Source organism: Schistocerca serialis, chromosome 1, assembly GCF_023864345.2.
Source record: "Schistocerca serialis cubense isolate TAMUIC-IGC-003099 chromosome 1, iqSchSeri2.2, whole genome shotgun sequence".
Lineage (NCBI taxonomy): Eukaryota > Metazoa > Arthropoda > Insecta > Orthoptera > Acrididae > Schistocerca > Schistocerca serialis.
This window is the reverse complement of record NC_064638.1, coordinates 808,561,597-808,577,496: the sequence shown is the minus strand read 5'-3', so window position 1 is coordinate 808,577,496 and position 15,900 is coordinate 808,561,597. Positions and strand designations below refer to the sequence as shown.

The following is a 15,900-nucleotide window of genomic DNA, read 5'->3' as shown; positions in this document are numbered from 1 at the left end:
CTTAAGAGACTGCTGCTGTTTGACCACCAGCAAGAGAGGGTGTACTACGCTTCATCACGTGTCATCCGCCCTGATGTCACCCACTTCAAAAAGGGGCCCTCCCAATGGGTGCCACTTAGCCGCAGCAAAGGACACGTGGCAGGCTGGCCATTGCCGGGAGTCACGATGCCCCAGGGAGATGGGCATCTGTCCTTTGGCATACGTGGGGAGTTAACGGCGCAGGCATCAGCAGAGCGATCCCTGTGTGGTCAGGGGGCTACAACGAACAGGGTACATGGCGGCACAACCGCAATGGACTGGCTACCGTGCTGGATATCAGGTGCAACTAAGCAAACAAGTTCATTATCATTGTAAGCATAGAAAACGATACTGCACAGTTGATGGAAGGGTGGGTGACCTCGTCCAACAGCTGGAGAATGAGCAGAAGTGCAGATCCACGTCGACGAAGGATGCGAGAAGTCTCAGCACATGGACACGATGCATCATGTAAAGCTTACTCTTCAGGAAAATTTTGGAAAATGGAGGTCAAACCCTAAAGGGGACCATCACATAAAGGCTGAAATGAGAGAAACTCCTTTTAGTCGCCTCTTACGACTGGCAGGAATACCTCGGGCCTATTCTAAACCCCGGACCTGCAGGGTGTCACATGGATGCAGCTCTATGGTCTGTTAAGGCTACTGAGTTTTGTACCACATATCGAAAATTTAAAACAGCATTTTTGGCAAAATACTGGTGCAGCAGAGTTCAAGAAAGATTAAGGAAACAGGTCTTTAATCCTGCACTGTTCAATTTCGGACAGTCTGTGTAAACACACTACTGGCCATTAAAATTGCTACACGACGTAGGTCACATGCTACAGACACAAAATTTAACTGACAGGAAGAAGATGCTGTGATACGCAAATGATTAGCTTTTCGGAGCATTCACACAAGGTTGGCGCCAGTGGCGACACCTACAACGTGCTGACATGAGGAATGTTTCCAACCGATTTCTCATACACAAACAGCAGTTGACCAGCATTGCCTGGTGAACCGTTTTTTTTTTTTTTTTTTTTTTGTGGCCACAACTTCAACGGTCATTAGCGCCCAGACTACGTTAGGAATGCACCGCGAGTCACAAGTTTAAAACAGCAACGAAACGGAAAACACGATAAAAGACAGACTGACAGGCATAGAATTAAAAAAAAAAAAAAACACCACAGCATAATCAAATGTCCTTAGAGAGGGTTGTCAAGTTGATAAAATGAAGAATGCGAGCAGCTGCTTGTGGGTCATCCGCTAAAATGGCATCTAGAGTACATGGCAGGCCAAGATCAAGACGCAGTGTGTTAAAATCCGGACAGGAAGTTAAAATGTGGTGGACCGTCAACAATTGCCCACAGGGGCAGAACGGCGCCGGCGCAGCCGTCAGCAGATGGCGATGGCTGAACCGGCAGTGTCCAATTCGTAACCGGGCCAAAACTACCTCCTCCCGCCGAGAAGGGCGTGAGGAGGACGTCCAAGCTGCGGGAAGAGGTTTCAAGGCCCGAAGCTTGTTGTCTGTAAGTGCAGCCCAATCGGCATGCCACAGCGATAAAATGCGCCGACAAATGACCCTGCTACAATCCGACGAAGGGACACAACAAGAAGCTGTCCGAGGCTGGAGGACCGCAGCCTTGGCCGCGGCATCTGCAGCTTCATTCCCAGGGATACAGACATGGCCAGGAACCCACATAAAGCTAACCGGAGAACTGACATCCACCAGCCGCTGAAGAGAGCGTTGGATCCGGTGCACGAAAGGGTGAACCGGGTACGGATCACTGAGGCTCTGGATGGCGCTCAGGGAATCGGAGCAGATGACATATGCAGAATGTCGGTGGCGGCAGATGTAAAGAACAGCCTGGTAGAGGGCAAAGAGCTCAGCTGTGAAGACCGAACAATGGCCATGGAGCCGGTATTTGAAACTTTGTGCCCCGACAATAAAAGAACACCCGACCCCGTCATTGGTCTTAGAGCCATCTGTCTAAATGAAGGTCATATTAATGAACTTCGAACGAAGTTCGACAAAATGGGAGTGGTAGACTGAACCGGGGGTAACCTCCTTTGGGAGCGAGCTGAGGTCAAGGTGAACGCAAACCTGAGCCTGGAGCCAAGGTGGCGTGTGGCTCTCGCCCACTCGAAAGGTGGCAGGGAGTGAAAAATTAAGGTGTTGAAGGAGGCGACGAAAGCGAACTCCAGAGGGTAGCAGTGCAGAGACATACAACCCGTATTGACGGTCGAGAGAGTCGTCAAAAAAGGAACGATAAGACGGGTGGTCGGGCATTGCCAGTAGCCGACAGGCATACCGACAAATAAGTATATCGCGCCGGTAGGGGAGTGGCAATTCACCAGCGTCAGCATGAAGACTCTCGGCGGGACTAGTATAAAACGCTCCGATCACAAGTCGTAAACCCCGATGTTGTATGGAGTTGAGGCAGCGTAAGATGGATGGCCATGCAGAGGAGTATACGAAGCTCCCATAATCCAGCTTGGAGCAGACGATCGACCGATATAGGCGAAGTAGGACGGTTCGATCCGCTCCCCACGACATACCACTGAGAACACGGAGGACATTTAGAGAACGGGTACAACGGGCAGCCAAATATGACACATGTGGAGACGAACTAAGTTTCCTGTCAAATGTAAGACCTAAAAATTTTGTTGTCTCCACGAATGGGAGAGCAACGGGACCGAGTCGTAAGGACGGTGGGAGAAACTCTTTGTAGCGCCACAAGTTAATACAGACCGTCTTCTCGGCAGAAAAACGGAAGCCATTGGCGATACTCCAGGAGTAAAGACGGTCAAGAGAACGCTGGAGACAGCGCTCCAGGAAACACGTACGCTGTGCGCTGCAATAGATGGTAAAATCATCCACGAAAAGGGAGCCCGATACATCAGCTGGGAGGCAATCCATTATTGGATTGATCGCTATGGCAAAGAGAGCGACGCTCAAAACTGAGCCCTGTGGCACCACATTCTCCTGGCGAAAGGTGTCTGACAGGACAGAACACACACGTACCCTGAACTGTCGATCCATTAAAAAGGAACGAATAAAGAGGGAGGCGACCGCGAAGGCCCCATGCATGCATGGTGCGGAGAATGCCCACCCTCCAACAGGTGTCGTAAGCCTTCTCCAAATCAAAGAACACAGCCGCGGTCGGGCGCCTCCGCAAGAAGTTATTCATAATGAAGGTCGACAAAGTAACCAGATGGTCAACAGCAGAGCGGCGCCTACGAAATCCACATTGTACATTGGTAAGTAGGCGTCGAGACTCAAGTAGCCAAACCAGACAGAAGTTAACTATTCGCTCCATCACTTTACAGACACAGCTGGTAAGTGAGATGGGTCGATAACTGGAAGGCAAGTGCTTGTCCTTCCCCGGCTTAGGGATCAGGACAACAATAGACTCGCGCCAGCATGCGGGAACATGTCCCTCAATCCAGATGCGATTGTAAGTACGAAGAAGAAAACCTTTACCCGCAGGAGAAAGGTTCTTCAGCATCTGAATATGAATAGAATCAGGCCCTGGAGCGGAGGACCGTGATCGGCCAAGTGCGTTTTCGAGTTCCCTCATGGTGAATGGGGCATTATAACTTTCACGATTCGAGGAGCGGAAGTTAGGTGGCCTAGCCTCCTCTGCCTGTTTGCGGGGGAGGAAGGCAGGGTGGTAATGAGCGGAGCTTGAAACCTCTGCGAAAAAGCGGCCGAAGGCATTGGAGACAGCCTCAGGGGCCACAAGGACGTCATTCGTGACTGTCAAGCCAGAAACTGGTGAGTGGACCTTAGTGCCAGATAGCCGGCGCAGGCTACCCCAGACAACAGGAGGAGGATTAAAACTGTTGAAGGTGCTTGTGAAAGCAGCCCAGCTGGCTTTCTTGCTTTCTTTAATAATACGACGACACTGTGCACGTAATCGTTTATAATTGATACAATTCGCTACTGTAGGGTGGCGTTTAAAGGTACGTAAAGCAAGTCGACGAGCACGTAAAGCATCTCTACATGCTGCGGTCCACCAGGGGACCGGTACGCGACGCGGAGAAGAAGTAGGGTGAGGGATGGAATATTCAGCAGCAGTGAGAATGACTTCCATGAGGTGTGCGACCTGACGATCGCAGCTTGTGAAGGTTTGATCCTGAAAGGTCGCCCTGGAAGAGAAGAGCCCCCGGTCTGTTTTGGAGATGGTCCAACTAGATGAGCACGGAGAGGGGGTATGCTGCATGAGATGGATAACACATGGGAAGTGGACGCTCGAATACGTATCAGAAAGTGCATACCACTCAAACCGGCGTGCAATTTGGGGAGTACATATAGAGAGGTCTAAATGGGAATAGGTGTGAGATGTGTCTGAAAGAAAAGTAGGGTCGCCAGTATTGAGGCAGACAAGATTGAGCTGGTTGAAAAGGTCTGCTAACAGGGAGCCCCTTGGGCAGGATGCGGGAGAGCCCCAAAGGGGATGGTGGGCATTGAAGTCTCCAGTTAAAAATGGTGCAGGTAGCTGAGCAATAAGTTGCATCATGTCTGTCCTGGTAACGGCAGACAACGATGGAGTGTAAACGGTACAAATGGAAAATGTAAAAGTGGGGAGAGTAATTCGGATGGCAACTGCCTGCAGGCTGGTGTGCAACGCGATGGGATCGTAGTAAATATCATCCCGGACCAGCAACATAACCCTCCATGAGCCGGGATACCTACCACAGGGGGTAGGTCAAAACGCACAGAGGTGTAGTGTGCCAAGGCAATTTGATCGCATGGGCGTAGCTTTGTTTCCTGGAGGGCTACGACGAGCGGACGGTGCAAGCGGAGCAGCAACTTCAAGTCCTCTCGGTTGGAGCGAATGCTGCGAATATTCCAGTGAATAAGTGCCATCGTAAGAAGAAAAGGAAGATGAAAGAAGGGGTCACCTCGAAGGCCGCTGAGGGCCTGGCTTCGAGTGAGCACTGCCGCCGCTATCAGTAGGCTCAGTAGGCGGACAGTCATCGTCCATTGGTTCTATAGGTTCATCGGCCATCTTGGTAAGATGGCCGGGAGGGGGAGCTTCCTCCGCCGGTGAACGGCCAGATGTTCGGCTACCAGCGGTGCGGCCAGGCGAAACGGATGACTGCCTGGGGCGGCAACCGCTGGGTGGCGCAGGAGAAGAAATGCGCCGTGGCGGAGAAGGAGAACTGTGCTTCCTATGAGCCTTCTTGGAAGGTCGTTTGGTGGAAGTACCGGTCGATGGCTGGGAGGTCGAGGTACGTAGGAAGTCTGCTCGGGACGGTTCCTTCTTGAAGGCCCGTGCATCTGACTTCTGGGTCTTCGTCTTAGCAGAAGCTGATGAAGGGGCTGGTGTCTTTGGGGTGATGGGAGGAAGAGGAGACGTCGACCACGCAATCTTAGCACTGGCCGAACGGACGACCGTGGTGCTGAAGGTCAGATCGCGTGTCTGGGTTGCCACCTCCCTGGTAGTCCGAGGAGAGGCGAGGACAGTACTGTATTTCCCCGCTGGGAGCAGCGTGGGCTTCCTACTAGCCAATAGCTTGCGAGCAGCCGAGGTGGACACTTTCTCTTTGACCCGAATTTCTTGGATACAGCGTTCTTCCTTATAGACGGGACAGTCGCGGGAGGATGCTGCATGGTCACCCTGACAGTTCACACAACGAGGAGTTGGAGGTGGACAGTCACCCTCATGGGCATCCCTTCCAAAAGTGACACATTTAGCTGCATTGGAACAAGACTGTCGAGTGTGATTGAAACGCTGACACTGGTAGCAGTGCGTAGGTGTCGGGACATAGGGGCGAACAGAAATAACCTCGTAGCCCACCTTGATGCGCGATGGCAGCTTAACACTATCAAAGGTCAAGAAAAGTGTCCGGGTCGGTACAAGGTCATTGTTGACCTTTTTCATGGCCCTGCTCAGCGAGAAAGATTGAATCTCCTCGTCAGTCAATCCGTCAAGGGATCTAGTATAGGCGACACCACGAGACGAATTCAAAGTTCGGTGAGCCTCCACCCGGACAGGGAACGTGTACAGGAGTGTGGCTCGAAGCAGTTTCTGTGCCTGAAAGGCGCTCACAGTTTCTAGTAACAAGGTACCATTACGCAACCTCGTACAAGACTTAACAGTACCGGCTATGGCATCTACGCTCTTCTGGATAACGAAAGGGTTGACAGAGGAAAAATCCTTTCCGTCCTCAGATTGAGAAATGACGAGGAACTGTGGGGTAGGCAGTAGTACTTTTGTCACTGGAGGCTGGTCATGTTTCCGTTTGTGGGCAGAAGTCGAGAGAGAAGAAGAGAAATCCATTGCCGAGGAATCCCCCATGATTGCCAGCGTCTCCGATGGCGCGCTCCTTCCTTATGGGGACCCTCTCAGAGGACACTCCCGCCTTAGGTGAATGTTTACACCTCAGGTCACACCTCCCGAGAAACAGACGGAGGGACCAATCGGCATGGTCAGAAGGTATCAGCTCAGGCAATCACCCCTCCCTGGGCCTGGCCTTTACCAGGGGGTACATGCGTGCCTTACTTGTCTACCCAGGGCGGGGAATTACGCGTTACCCCGTCACCGGCTACGCGCGCAAACGCGTGGGTCGGCCTTCAGGTGTGCACAGGGAGGAAGGAAGAAGAAGAAAAAGAAGAGAGAGAGAGAGAGGACAGACTGTCTTAAATGCTGAGGTGGAGACCAGAGAAGGCAAGGAGAAGAAGGCAAGGAGAAGAAGGCAAGGAGAAGAAGGCCAGGAGAAGAAGGCAAGGAGAAGAAGGCAAGGAGAAGAAGGCAAGGAGAAGAAGGCAAGGAGAAGAAGGCAAGGGAAAGAGTAAGGAAGACAGTGAGATGGAGAAGAACAAAGAAAGGAACCAACCAAAGAAGGAAGAAACGAGAAGTGAAAAACCAAAAAGACCACAAATATAGGTCGTGGGACCGTCCGTCTCCGGACGCAGGCGCTAACTACCCCCTTGAGAGGGATGGACTCCTTTTAGTCGCCTCTTACGACAGGCAGGAAGACCTCGGGCCTATTCTAACCCCCGGACCCACAGGGGGGGAAACGTTGTGATGCCTCGTGTAAGGAGGAGAAATGCGTACCATCACGTTTCCGACTTTGATAAAGGTCGGATTGCAGCCTATCGCGATTTCGGTTTATCGTATCGCGACATTGCTGCTCGCGTTGGTCGAGATCAAATGATTGTTAGCAGAATATGGAATCAGTGGGTTCAGGAGGGTAATACGGAACGCCGTGCTGGATCCCAACGGCCTCGTATCACTAGCAGTCGAGATGACAGGCATCTTATCCGCATGGCTGTAACGGATCGTGCAGCCATGTCTCGATCCCTGTGTCAACAGATGGGGACGTTGCAAGACAACAACCATCTGCACGAACAGTTCGACGACGTTTGCAGCAGTATGGATATCAGCTCGGAGATCATGGTTGCGGTTACCCTTGACGCTGCATCACAGGCAGGACGGCCTGCGGTGGTGTACGCAATGACAAACCTGGGTGTACGAATAGCAAAACATTTTTTTGGATGAATCCAGGTTCTGTTTACAGCATCATGATGGTCGCATCCGTGTTTGGCGACATTGCGGTGAATGCACATTGGAAGCGTGTTTTCGTCATCGCCATACTGGCGTATCACCCGGCGTGATGGTATGGGGTGCCATTGGTTACACGACTGTCACCTCTTGTTCGCATTGACGGCACTTTGAACAGTGACCCGTGGCTCTACCCTACATTCGAGGATAATGCACGAGTGCATGTTGCAGGTCCTGTGCGGGCCTTTCTGGATACAGAACATGATCAACTGCTGCCCTGGCCAGCACATTCTCCAGACCTCTAACCAATTGAAAATGTCTGGTCAGTGGTGGCCGAGCAACTGGCTCGTCACAATACGCCCGTCACTACCCTTGATGAACTGTGGTATCGTGTTGAAGCTGAATGGGCAGCTGTACCTGTACACGCCATCCAAGCTCTGTTTGACTCAATGCCCAGGTGTATCAAGACCATTATTACAGCCAGAGGTACTGATTTCTCAGGATCTATGCACCCAAATTGCATGAAAATGTAATCATATGTCAGTTCTAGTATAATATATTTGTCCAATGAATACCCGTTTATCATCTGCATTTCTTCTTGGTGTAGCAATTTTAATGGCCAGAAGTGTAATTCGAAAAATATGGCAACAAGGCCAGATACTGGGAGAAATCTCTCTCTCACCAATATGTCGTGCACATATTAAATGCCCAATTGCCAGCTGAAATCAGGGAGAAGTTTGTTCATGCATCCAACCAAATCTAAGTTTTCCTTCTGGAACTAGACAGGATTGATCTCTTGCATGAAGATGAAGAAGCATTAGCAACACAGGATGTCAGTCAATCTGATGGACCAGGATATCAAATAAAGAAGAGTGCAATGGACTGGGAAATTACAGGAAAACAAAAATAACCAAACCAAGCACATTGCATAGCGAGTGTGCAAACAACTGCTGGTAACGAACAGTATGGAGACATAGTAACATTAGGAATCTATACAGGAACCAAAGATATGAGCAACAGTATAACACAAGCTATCGAATTCTGAGCAGGTACAATCAGTGGCAGAGTAGCCTACCATGCCCGTTGAACAACACTGATTCGAGAAATCTAGCCCCAGTAATTAAAGAGGTGATATATGACAATTGTGCTGTACCTCAATATTCAGTAAACTAAATGTGACCGCCTACTGCTCCAGAGCGTTGGTAACAGATAGAGCAAGGGGCGTGACCAAAAAATCAAAATCTTAAGGTACAATAATGATGAAATGGATATAAGAGGAGTCAGCACAAGATCCTAATCCTTGAAAATTTAATAATTTGTCCATGTCATGATCCCCAGTACATGCTGAAATTGGAAAAATTCTAGATATATCAGTAAACGCCATTTAGACAGCATAGTTCAAATAAACATCGGACAGAGCCCATTTGCCGACAACTCCTGTAACAAACTGTCACATTATAGGAGCATACAATGACCATCACTCAATGTATGACTGCAGACACATCTCCATGTCAAGATAGGAAACTTAGTAATTGGAAACACCTTCCTAGTCAATCCAATTCTGATTGTGTATTGCATTATGGGGTTTGACCTTATGCGGAACAGAGGCAATAGCCAAGTGCTCTTTGGCAAGTTTCATCTTACAAGTGACTGCATTCCAGTCACAAAAAATTTATTGAGTCAACAATGTCCAAGGAAAATACCATCAGGAAAACTGCTGCCAGTAACATACATTCTGTCTCTACATGAAAAAATCCAATTTAACATCTCTGAATCAAATGCATTTTCACAAGCATAACAGGCTGAGTTATTTAACCTACTTCAACAATATGCTTAGGTCTTTAAAGAAATACCAGGAGTGATATGAGGATACATATAGCATCTTTATGTTGCACTCCACTGTAAATACTGTCATGGTGTAAGTCAGTGACATGGGCAAGGAAATCTGCTGCCAACTACGACATTAAATGGCTGCTCCAGAGGGAAATACACAATAGTTTAAGCCATTCTTAAACTAATCATACTCCTTCCGAACTGATGTTCAAAAAACTGGAAGAAATGAGTGGGTGGATGAACTGCAGATGATGTCAATTGAATACATTGGGGAACAACAGATCTGTGAAGCAATGGTCACCTTGGCAAGAAAGGTAATCAAAGAAGGGAACATTATGACTGCAAAATTGAGAAGACTCAAAGCTGGGGTAAACACCCTGAATCATCTTTGCTTGCTAAAAGGAACAAGTGGGAACTATTTTATGTGGAACTTTTCAAAATGTTAAACATGCCTAATTAAGGTGCTTATACAGATAGCTACTCAAGAGACTTCACCCCCACAAGGGGGGAAAAAAAAAAAAAAAAAAAAAAAAAAAAAAAAAAAAAAAAAAAAACCCCTTCACCCCCCCAAGCACAAAGAAAAAAGAGACTTCACCCCCCAAGGACAAAGAAAAGAAAAGAGACTTCACCCCCACAAGGACAAAGAAAAAAAAGAGACTTCACCCCCACAAGGACAAAGAAATGTGACCACTAGACTGAAGGGTAGTTAATGTGACAAATGTATCACTATGGAAATTAGGTAAGTGTAGATGTGTCACTGTTTTCCAACCTATGTTGATTATTTATATGTAACTATGATGTGGAGCTGATCCAAAAATTGATGCTACGTGAAAGACTTCAATCTAAAGATTATGAGTAGCTGATTTTTCATTATGTGTACACCAGTGAATAATCACAACCCTTGTCAAGAGAGCAATAGTTATATCAGTAGATACTTAAGTGTATTTCTTAGATACCAGTCAACATAAAATTTTCTGGAATGAGTGATTATACTCACCATTTATATCCATACACTGATCTGGTTAAGAAAAAACAATGATCTGCCTGAATTCTGAATAATTAATAATGTGATTTCAATTCAAGGAATAAGTTTAATGTTAATTTTAGTTCTTAACCTGCATGACCTTGGTACTAGTGGGTGAGTCATTGGGATGAGTATCCTGTATTACTGCATTTTGCCCTAATTAATTCCTGGAAGGTATTGTGCTTGTGACCCTTGAGCCAAATGCAGGTTGAATTTAAAATTAATAATTTTTTAAAATTTAGAATTAGTATTTGAAGTTTTACTGTACTGGCTAACTGCACACACTTTGAACACGGGAACAGTGAGACAGTGATATAAGGAAATTCCTGAGATACTGAATTGAACAATGGAACATACAGAATGGAATGTAACAATATTATGAAAAGGATAGTTGCTACTCACCACATAGCAGAGATGCCAAGCCACTGGTACGCACAACAAAAAGACTGCCACAAAGTGAGTCTTCGCTCAACAAGGCTTCGTTGAGAACACACACACACACACACACACACACACACACACACACACAGTCTCTGGCATGTTGAAGAGACACCAATTAAAAGCTACAAAAGCAAACATTTTATGAGTAAAGCTAAGGATACAAACACACAGACTCCACCCAAAAGTATCAGTAAAAGAATAGTAGTAGTAATAATTTTCTGATAAAATCTCAATCAAAATTACGGAGAAGATTAACTCATCTACAGTTTACACGGTGCGGCACGGAAACTTCCTTATTTCAAACGTGCGGCACGCAGCGGCTGGTATTCATTGTTGCGTGGGTTTCAGTGCAATCGAAAGTGAGATTTTTTTTTAAAGGTCAGTTTAGAAACGATCATGCTGTAGACAAGAGACGAGCACACATTTGCCACTGCGGCCTACTTTTCGAATGGACATTCGGTCATCAGAACGTAGCATGCGTTCAGGAAACAGTTCAACATCGCGCCTGCGATACTAGAAGTGTGCAGAAAAAAAACCAGGACCTTCAAAACCTTTTGAACATAGAATACAACAGCCACTGCTTCTCAGTATTTTTCAAATTTTGCTGCTAAACCATGGCAGGTCTTTTCCGTCCTTAATCCACTTACTCTGCACATACCTCTCCAAAGCATGATTTACAATACATTTAAACATCAGCCACAATTCCTCTACATTCATCATACTGGAACTAAATGATGTTAATTCATTGCCTAAGTGGAATACTATCAACTGTCTATCTCTTCTTTCTAGCAGAAATACTCTCCCAGCCTTCTTTATTTATTAACTTCAGTAACTCTATTTACTATGATATCGTGGTCAGTACTCCCTGTCTCTATACTGATGATGTTGATTAGGTCTGGCCTGTTTGTAGCTATGAGGTCCAAGATATTTCCATTGCATCAGCTGTCGAACTCCTCAACACAGTTTTCAGAAAATGTGTTCTAAAGAACTTCACTAGACCGTTTTTCTGTTAGGTCCTGCAATGAATATATAGCCGTCCCAGTCTGTACATAGTAGGTTGAAGTTGCCTCCAACTCATTTGCATGGCCTGAGTATATTTCTGCACAACCAACTGCAGAATTTCTGTCATAATAAAACCAACACAGTGAAATCAGGTGATCAGTAAAAACATCCAAAAATTAACTTGCCAAATTTGACCTCAGTATAGACAATATTTTTCTCAACTACAATGAACACACTCCCTCCCTTTGCTAGCTTTCATCTTCAGACAATCCTGCTAGAAAAACTACACACACACACACACACACACACACACACACACACACACACACACACACACACACACACACACCTAACTTGTTGAAAGATTCTTCCTTTTTTGTGTCTGTCAACTCAAGGCTTCTACTATGCAGTGAGTGAGTCTCCTTTACTCCTAAAATATTAAAATCCTACCTAAACTTTCCTTACCACATCTGTAGAAAGTCTATAAGCCTGACATGCATACTGTAGTGCAGTTTTGATGCCCATAACTTTGAAATAATTGCACTATTGGTGGACAGTTTGCTTTCATAATTTTTATGTACTTTCCTGCCCTGCAATTTCCATCATTACTGTTTAGTTTGTATATATAATACTGACAGTAGAATTTTTCAATGTTAGTGACAATACTATGCACGTTTTGAAAATGTACGTCCAATATCCTTTCAAGGATTATACTGGCAAGTTGCACAGAAATTTTTGTAATAATATTAATAATAATAATAAGTAAAAATATAAGGAAAAGGATAGTTGCAACTCATCACTGTATGATGAGTAGCAATTACCTTTTTCATACTGCTGTTACATTCCATCTTGGCTTTTCCAGTGTTTTATAGTGGCACGTTCCATATACAAAATATTATTGCTGTATGGCTTCATGCAACACTTACACACTAAATAAAATACAGAAATCTTAATTGTGCACACAAACTATCACTCACCGAATGATTTCACGTAGAGAACTAAGTGACACAACCAAACATTTTAGGCACTTTTATGGCAAAGTGAACACAGTTCCTTTCAAAGTTAAATACAACACACTGACTGTAAAAGCACACCTTTTTTTGAACAAAGTAAAATCACTTACCTCGCCATGTATTTTGAACGTACAGGAATTTTCTTCAAGTTCAATATTCGTTATGCCTTCAACTTTCCGTGCCTGCTGAATATTAGCCCCATGTGCACCAATTGCTAAGCCCATCAAATCCTCCCGCACACTGAATTCATCTGTGTACCTGAAAAAAGAGAAAGAAGAACAAATAGAGTTTCGCAAGCTGTAATAAATATTATCTGTATGATTTTTCTTTGAAGACCTTGAGCAAATGGTGTATCTATGATCACCAGTGTACAACAGGACTACTGTTCAAGCATAAATGGTAGTGTATATTGAATTAACTATGCTTTTTTCAAGTATTTTCAACGAACTTGCGATTTGAGCTTCCTCTGGACAATCACAGAAGCCAAACGGTGTTTTCTTTAGCAACATCCCCATTCCCCTACGTGTCAATACAATAAATGTTTTCTAAAAACAAAGATGATGTGACTTACCAAACGAAAGCGCTGACACGTCGATAGACACACAAACATACAAACAAAATTCAAGCTTTCGCAACAAACTGTTGCCTCATCAGGAAAGAGGGAAGGAGAGGGAAAGACGAAAGGCTGTGGGTTTTAAGGGAGAGGGTAAGGAGTCATTCCAATCCCGGGAGCAGAAAGACTTACCTTAGGGGGGAAAAAGGACGGGTATACACTCGCGCGCACACACACACACATATCCATCCACACATATACAGACACAAGCACACACACACACACACACACACAGAGGCAAAGAGTTTGGGCAGAGATGTCAGTCGAGGCGGAAGTGCAGAGGCAAAGATGTTGTCGAATGACAGGTGAGATATGAGTGGCGGCAACTTGAAATTTGTGGAGATTGAGGCCTGGTGGGTAACGGGAAGAGAGGATATATTGAAGAGCAAGTTCCCATCTCCAGAGTTCGGATAGGTTGGTGTTAGTGGGAAGTATCCAGATAACCCGGACGGTGTAACACTGTGCCAAGATGTGCTGGCCGTGCACCAAGGCATGTTTAGCCACAGGGTGATCCTCATTACCAACAAACACTGTCTGCCTGTGTCCATTCATGCGAATGGACAGTTTGTTGCTGGTCATTCCCACATAGAATGCGTCACAGTGTAGGCAGGTCAGTTGGTAAATCACGTGGGTGCTTTCACACGTGGCTCTGCCTTTGATCGTGTACACCTTCCGGGTTACAGGACTGGAGTAGGTGGTGGTGGGAGGGCGCATGGGACAGGTTTTACACCGGGGGTGGGGGGTGGGGGGTTACAAGGATAGGAGCCAGAGGGTAGGGAAGGTGGTTTGGGGATTTCATAGGGATGAACTAAGAGGTTACGAAGGTTAGGTGGACGGCGGAAAGACACTCTTGGTGGAGTGGGGAGGATTTCCATGAAGGATGGATCTCATTTCAGGGCAGGATTTGAGGAAGTCTTGTCCCTGCTGGAGAGCCACATTCAGAGTCTGATCCAGTCCTGGAAAATATCCTGTCACAAGTGGGGCACTTTTGTGTTTCTTCTGTGGGGGGTTCTGGGTTTGAGAGGATGAGGAAGTGGCTCTGGTTATTTGCTTCTGTACCAGGTCGGGAGGGTAGTTGCGGGATGTGAAAGCTGTTGTCAGGTTGTTGGTGTAATGGTTCAGGGATTCCGGACTGGAGCAGATTCGTTTGCCACGAAGACCTAGGCTGTAGGGAAGGGACCGTTTGATGTGGAATGGGTGGCAGCTGTCATAATGGAGGTACTGTTGCTTGTTGGTGGGTTTGATGTGGACGGACGTGTGAAGCTGGCCATTGGACAGGTGGAAGTCAACATCAAGGAAAGTGGCATGGGATTTGGAGTAGGACCAGGTGAATCTGATGGAACCAAAGGAGTTGAGGTTGGAGAGGGAAATCTGGAGTTCTTCTTCACTGTGAGTCCAGATCATGAAGATGTCATCAATAAATCTGTACCAAACTTTGGGTTGGCAGGCTTGGGTAACCAAGAAGGCTTCCTCTAAGTGACCCATGAATAGGTTGGCGTATGAGGGGGCCATCCTGGTACCCATGGCTGTTCCCTTTAATTGTTGGTATGTCTGGTCTTCAAAAGTGAAGAAGTTGTGGGACAGGATGAAGCTGGCTAAGGTAATGAGGAAAGAGGTTTTAGGTAGGGTGGCAGGTGATCGGCGTGAAAGGAAATGTTCCATCGCAGCGAGGCCTTGGACGTGCGGGATATTTGTGTATAAGGAAGTGGCATCAATGGTTACAAGGATGGTTTCCAGGGGTAACGGATTGGGTAAGGATTCCAGGCGTTCGAGGAAGTGGTTGGTGTCTTTGATGAAGGATGGGAGACTGCACGTAATGGGTTGAAGGTGTTGATCTACGTAGGCGGAGATACGTTCTGTGGGGGCTTGGTAACCAGCTACAATGGGGCGGCCGGGATGATTGGGTTTGTGAATTGAAGGTAGAAGGTAGGGGTGCGGGGTGTTGGTGGGGTCAGGAGGTTGATGGAGTCAGGTGAAAGGTTTTGTAGGGGGCCTAAGGTTCTGAGGATTCCTTGAAGCTCCACCTGGACATCAGGAATGAGATTACCTTGGCAAACTTTGTATGTGGTGTTGTCTGAAAGCTGATGCAGTCCCTCAGCCACATACTCCCGACGATCAAGTACCACGGTCGTGGAACCCTTGTCCGCCGGAAGGATGACGATGGACCGGTCAGCCTTCGGATCACGGATAGCCTGGGCTTCAGCAGTGGTGATGTTGGGAGTAGGATTAAGGTTTTTTAAGAAGGATTGAGAGGCAAGGCTGGAAGTCAGAAATTCCTGGAAGGTTTGGAGAGGTTGATTTTGAGGAAGAGGAGGTGGGTCCCGCTGTGACGGAGGACGGAACTGTTCCAGGCAGGGTTCAATTTGGATAGTGTCTTGGGGAGTTGGATCATTAGGAGTACGATTAGGATCATTTTTCTTCGTGGCAAAGTGATACTTCCAGCAAAGAG

At 46.7% G+C, this 15,900-nt stretch overlaps 1 protein-coding gene across 4 annotated transcripts in view; it reads right to left on the bottom strand.

The window, feature by feature from the left end:
• LOC126484080 (synaptic functional regulator FMR1) overlaps positions 1-15,900 on the bottom strand; it is a 261,579-nt gene that overhangs the window by 168,137 nt on the left and 77,542 nt on the right. For all 4 annotated transcript variants that reach the window (XM_050107455.1, XM_050107477.1, XM_050107462.1 and 1 more), the window contains one exon: positions 12,949-13,096. In XM_050107455.1, coding sequence (XP_049963412.1) covers positions 12,949-13,096 — 148 coding nt within the window. The remainder of the gene's footprint in view (positions 1-12,948; positions 13,097-15,900) is intronic.